General features: G+C 37.7%; 1 protein-coding gene across 1 annotated transcript; it reads left to right on the forward strand.

Moving 5' to 3' along the window:
• Window positions 1-1,889: 1,889 nt before the first annotated feature.
• Window positions 1,890-5,601, forward strand: LOC109239589. The gene is made up of 4 exons (XM_019406175.1): window positions 1,890-2,125; window positions 2,235-2,555; window positions 2,706-4,863; window positions 5,158-5,601. The coding sequence occupies exons 1-4, from the start codon at window positions 1,890-1,892 to the stop codon at window positions 5,599-5,601; spliced, it is 3,159 nt and encodes a 1,052-aa protein (XP_019261720.1).
• Window positions 5,602-6,764: the final 1,163 nt, after the last annotated feature.

Raw genomic sequence — 6,764 nt, forward strand, 5'->3', positions numbered from 1 at the left:
ATTGAAAAATAGCCAGCGTTTGCAAAGTCATTGAAAAACAGCCACTATTTTGCTGCAAGACGGAAGTTCTAGCATAATATACTGGAGATTGCACCTGTGTATGAACTTCCAGCATATTATGTTGGAACTCCAGCACACGAAAAGTTCCAGCATAATATACTGGAGATTGGAGCACCTGTGCATGAACTTCCAACATATTATGGTGGAACTCCAGTATATTATGTTGAAACCTAGTATGTTATCTGCAACTCCAATATATTATGCTGAAAGTTCATATATAAAAAATTCGAACTCCAGTATATTATGCTGGAATATTTTCCGAATTTTGAACAATATTTTTTTCAGATTTATCTTTACATGAAAAGTGGCTAAATTTCGATTACTTTTGAAATTGTGGCTATTTTTCAATTACCACTTGCAAATCTGGGTATTTTTAAATTTCACCTTGGTTGTACTTATGTGTAATTTTCTCGAAAAAGAAGTTGTTGTCGCCGTTGGCTCGTTGAGCAATTAGTGATTCGTGAGCATATAGGTGCATTGTCATGTGCAAGGTATTTTCAATATCATAACCTTGATTAATCAATATTAAATCGTGTCATCTAGATAGATATACAAACATCAGATGCATTGTTGAATGTATGTTTATCTTAAAATCCGAATTAAGATATATATGCGGATGTGATCGATCATTGGTTTGTTTTTGTATTGTAATTAAATATCTTATTAATTAAATTCTGCAGTGTTACTTGTTTCTTCGATGAGAAGAAAACACATATTTAGGCTTTAGCGTTTCTATTTAAGTAAGAATTAGTAACAGAACTATCTATAACCAGGACGTACAATCAATCGTAGTAATCCGAAGAATATTCTGCAATGTTACTTGTTTCTTCGATTGGAAGTAAACATATATTTAGGCTTTAGCGTTTCTTGTTAAGTTAGAGTTAGTAATAGAAGTATCTGTAATCAGGATGTACAATCAATTGTAGTAATCCGAAGAATTGGTGTTTTCAACTTTTTATCACCTCTTAGTCATCCCTTATATTTTCTAGAATATAGATAATTAAATAAATTAATTCAGAGTGAAATATCCTTGATATGTAGTGAGGTATCCCCAATAACTAAAATGATACGTCTAGCGCTAAGTGGCTGTTGGGCCACCAGCTTGCACTACTTCAGGCCAAAAGCAGCATACTTAAGTTGGCCCAAATATTTATTTTATACTTAGCCTTTTGTAGCCTTTTATACTAGTTAGTCATTCTTCTTTGTTAATATAGCATAGTAGTTATTCATTTAGTGGTTGGCCATTCTTTACATTGTATAGACAAGTTATAAATACAAGGAGGCCACAACTGTTAAAGGTTGGCCGGTTACTTTCATTATTTCTTTTCTTCTATTCTCTCTGATGAAGAACTCTCTAGAAAACCCCCAACCTCCATCAACGAGCTTCAATTTCTGATCTCTTTTTACTAGTTTTACATGGTATCAGAGCAGGGAATCTGTTAGATCATGCTTATCTATGTCGAACGGTGTTAACCCTATCTGATATTTTTCATCGAGATCTGTCTTCATCGGAGCTTCGTGATTTTTTTTGTGATTTTCTGTCAAAAACACTTTGTTCCTTTGCGATTGAGTCCATTTTACGGTGTAAATTGTACTGAATCTCTCTGGTGTGGCTGCTGGGATCTGACTTTTGTTCAAGCCAGGGTTTCCTCGATTTTTCTCGGAGCTAGGGTTTCCTCGATTTTTGTTGGTTCGCTGAAGCTGTTCTACTATATCATGGCCTTACTTCTTCAGGTTGCGAAGAAGGCTAGTATTTGTATCTCTCTTTTTCATGTGTTGGATTTTGATTTCAGCCTAAAGTGTTTGTTGGTGATTTAGTCGTTCTAACCATGACTGGTTCTACTTCTTCTTCTGCGTATACTCCTAACACAAAATCTCCTCTATTTCTTCTGTCGTCTGATGTGCCTGGCGTGTCCCTGGTTCCTGTACCATTTTCGGGGAGTGGGTTTGGAGGTTGGAAACGTAGTATGATAGTGTCATTGTCTGCTAGGAACAAAAGAGCATTTATAGACGGTTCGTGTCCTAAACCTGCTGCAACTTTCCCTGATTATAAACTGGGACCACTGTAATAATATGGTGATATCTTGGTTAACAAGTTCATTATCACCAGATATAGCTAAAAGTGTTCAATACTCTGAGACAACCGAAAGTATATAAAAATAATTAAATAATAGGTATGGTAGTGTAAATGGGACCAAAGTTTTTGAACTAAAAAGGGAACATGCCTCTACCTATCACGGATCCCTTGATATTGCTTCATATTTTACAAAACTAAAGAGAATCTGGGATGAATTGGGAGTGATGTGCAGTAGTCATGCAAATTCTTGCAAATGTGCTGCTAAAGAGGGTCTCCAAAAGGAGAAAGAGGAGGACAAGGTCCATCAGTTCCTCATGGGATTGAATGAGGTTTATGTTGGTGTGAGAAGCAATCTGTTGATGATGCAACCTCTACCATCCCTCGATAATGTCTATAACATTCTTTTTCAAGATGAAAAGTAAAGACAAGTCAACCCACCTCTCAATTTACCTCTGAAGCAACCTCTTTCAATGTGAATTCCCTTAGTAAAACTACTCATCCTCAACTGAATATGCAATTCCAAAGGCAGTAGAGACAGTTTACTCAAAGAGTGAACTTTGATAATCAGTCCAGGACCTCTAACACTCTTCCGCAAGTATTGCAAGAAGCATGGGCACATAATTGATAAGTGTTACAAGCTTCATGGCTTTCCTACTAACTTCAAGTTTACTAAGTCTAGAAAGGCAGCTGCTAATATGGTGACAGATTCTGAGTTCTCTGCTTCTGACTGCACCTCTTCCAATCAAACCTCTATTGTGCATGTTGCTGAAAATGCTTCTGTGGTGCCTGGGCTGACAAAGCAGCAATACTCTCAACTTCTCTCCCTGTTGCAACAATCTCATGTCTCTGATCCTGTACCTCAATTCAATATCATGAGTTCTGCCAACTTTGCTGGTACTCTATTGCCTAAGAATGTAGTGTATAGTTTCAACTCTACTTTGCTAAACCAATCTGATTCCTTAACTTGGCTAGTTGACTCTGGTGCTTCTGACCATATGACTGCTAATAAAGAATATCTCATTAATATCACACCTTTACCTATTCCTTTTCCAGTGTCTCTTCCAAATGGTTATAAAGTAAAAGTTACTTGCACAGGTTCCTTTGTTTTGACTGAGTCTATAATTCTTCACAATGTCCTTTATCTACCGTCCTTTAAGCACAATCTCATCTCTGTACACAAACTCACAGACCAATTTGATCGTATAGTTCAGTTTACTAGACATTCATGTCTCATACAAGGCCCTTCTCTGAAGAAGCCCCTGGATCTTGGTAAACTGGACAGTGGGCTGTACAAATTTGTGTGGGAAAAGCCCTCTCAACCTCAGGCTACTGTGTCAAATGCCTGCAACAGCTTGTCATCTTCATTTGTTTCTGATCATCTTCCTTGTGCTGTAAATACTGTTTTTCCCTCTTGTAATAAAGTTGCTATGAATAAAATGGACATTGTTTGTCATAATAGACTTGCACATGTTCCTTTTATTAAGATGAAAAGTATTTCTGAAATTTCTTCTCATATTTCTTCTGCACAGTCTTTTCCATGTACTATTTGTCCCATGGCTAGACAAACTAGATTACCATTTCCTGATAGTTCTATTCATAGTTCTAAGCCCTTTCAACTTGTTCATGTTGACACTTGGGGACCATATCACACTTCTACATATTCAGGCTCCAAATATTTCCTTACCATTGTTGATGACTTATCTAGATGCACTTGGACTCATCTAATGGGGTCCAAAAGTAATGCCTTTCCCCTCCTGAAGGCTTTTGTATTGATGGTTCAAACTCAATTTCATGTCACCATCCAAAGCATAAGGTCTGATAATGCTCTAAAATTAGGAAATAGCAATGTTGCAGTTTCCTTCTTTTCTGAAAATGGAATCATTCATCAAACTAGTTGTCCACACACACCTCAACAAAATGGTGTGGTGGAGAGGAAACATAGAACCCTCCTAAAAGCTTCTAGAGCTTTGCTTTTCCAATCCAAAGTACCAATCAGATTATGGGGAGATTGTCTCCTCACAGCCACATACATCATTAACAGACTCCCCTCTAGACTACTACAAAATAAATCACCTTATGAATTGTTGTTTGGCAAGACACCTAGTTATTCACACTTAAGAACTTTTGGCCGCCTATGTTTTGCTACTGTTCCCATTCCTCAAAGAGACAAACTGAAACCTAGAGTTATTCCATGTGTCTTTCTTGGCTACCCTTTTGCAAAGAAAGGTTATAAGTTATATAACCTTCAGTCAAAACAGTATTTTGTCTCTAGAGATGTCATTTTTCATAAACAACTCTTCCCTTTCTCTTCAGATTTTTCCCTTCCAATTGTATCAAAGTCCCCATTGTCAACTACCTCATCATCTGTTCTAACCTGTTGGTTTGAACCTGATATGCCTCCTGATGCTACCACTCCTTCTAGTCCTCTTTCAATTTTTTTCCCTTTTGATGCTCCATCTTACCCCAATACTACTGACAACTACCATTCACCTTCTGTCAACCTCCCTTCACCTTCTGATGCTTCACCTTCTTCTCACATTACTGATGCTTTATTTGAATCTGTTGCATCTACTTCTTCTCCTGCAACCTCTGTTGCACCACTCAAGAAATCTGCTAGAACACACACTCATCCCTCCTATCTAAAGGATTACCTTTATAAGCTACCTAGTTTTCTTTCCTGTTCTGCTATCCAACCTGTAGAGTTTGAGCCATATACTTATTCTCAGGTAGCCCCTTTTCCAGCTTGGCGGGATGCTATGAGAAAAGTGTTTGAAGCCCTAGAAGCTAATAACACTTGGGATATTGTTGAATTACCCCTAGGTAAGAAGCCTATTGGTTGCAAATAGGTCTATAAAATTAAATACAAAGCTAAAGGTAAAGTAGAAAGATATAAGGCTAGGCTTGTTATTAGAGGGGATACCCAGGTTGAGGGGGTAGATTTCAATGAGAAGCTATTGTTCTTGACTCACACCCGGCCTGATATTTGCTTTAATGTTCAACATCTGAGCTAGTTTATGCAGACTCCCCAGGTTCCTCACATGATTGCTGCTCTTCATTTGCTTAGGTACCTCAAGGGTACTCCTAACCTTGGTCTTTTTTACTCTACCTCTACTGATTTCTCTATCAAGGCTTATTCTGACAGTAATTGGGATGCTTGCCCTGACACTCGCAAATTTGTTTCTGGTTTTTGCATTTTCTTGGGTGATAGCCTTGTTGGCTGGAAATCAAAGAAACAGCATGTGATTTCTCTTTCTTCCACTGAAGCTCAGTATAGAGCTGTTAGTAAGGCCGTTGCTGAATTGGTTTGGCTGTCCAGGTTGTTGCATGATCTTACTATTGATGTTTCCTTTCCCATTTCTATTTTTTGTGACAATATGGCAGCCATTCACATTGCCAAAAATCCTGTCTTCCACGAGCGCACTAAACATATTGAAGTGACTGTCACTTCATCCGGAGCAAGTTGACTGAAGGCTTCATCCAATTGTCACATAATCCTACCTCTGAGCAGCTGGCGGATGTCTTCACCAAGCCACTCACTGGTGTCCTCCATCACTCCTTTCTTGGCAAGTTGAAGGTTGTTTCCCCCTCCAACTTGAAGGAGGGTATTGGGCCACCAGCTTGCACTACTTCAGGCCTAAAGCAGCATACTTAAGTTGGCCCAAATATTTATTTTATACTTAGCCTTTTGTAGCCTTTTATACTAGTTAGCCATTCTTCTTTGTTAATATAGCATAGTAGTTATTCATTTAGTGGTTAGCCATTCTTTACATTGTATAGACAAGTTATAAATACAAGGAGGCCACAACTGTTAAACGTTGGCCGGTTACTTTCATCATTTCTTTTCTTCTATTCTCTCATATGAAGAACTCTCTAGAAAACCCCCAACCTCCATCAACGAGCTTCAATTTCTGATCTTTTTTTACTAGTTTTACAGTGGCTAGCATAAGGTATTATTATATTATTTATATTTATAATGCTAATTATTTCATATATTTTAGAATTATTTTATTTGAGGGAACAAAATAGTTAAGTGTAAGTTGAATGGAAAGTTCCAACCATGACAAAATACATATTAGGAAGTTCTTGTTCTGTGATGACCCAAAAAGTCATCACTTGTTTTAGAAACAAATTCAGTGTTCCGAGGCCTAAAAAACCTCTTTTTACCTTACCTCGATTTGCGTGCATAGTCCGGGCGCGTAGCCGGAAAGCCATTATATGAAAATCTGTGAAAAATAATGAATTTTGCCTTTAAAATAAATTTAGGTTGACTTCGGTCAACATTTTGAGCGAACGGACCGGATCCGTGTTCCGATGATCCCGGGAGGTCCGTAAGAAAATATGGGACTTGGGCGTATGCCCGGAATCGGATTCCAAGGTCCCTAGCCCGAGAAATGAATTTTTAAAGAAAATTATTTTCTCAAAAATACATGAGTTTTTGAAAATGAAATGTGTTTGAAATTTGATGGAATCGGGCCCGTATCTTGGTTTCGGAGCCCGGTACAGGTCTTATATGTGATTTAAGTTGCGTTTGTGAAATTTGGTAAGAAACAGACTTGAAATGACGTGAATCGGACCTTATTTGAGAAAATTAGCAAATTTGATGTTCTCAAGTGATTTCATCATTTTG

This window comes from Nicotiana attenuata, unplaced genomic scaffold (genome assembly GCF_001879085.1).
Source record: "Nicotiana attenuata strain UT unplaced genomic scaffold, NIATTr2, whole genome shotgun sequence".
In the NCBI taxonomy this organism is placed as follows: Eukaryota; Viridiplantae; Streptophyta; class Magnoliopsida; order Solanales; family Solanaceae; genus Nicotiana; species Nicotiana attenuata.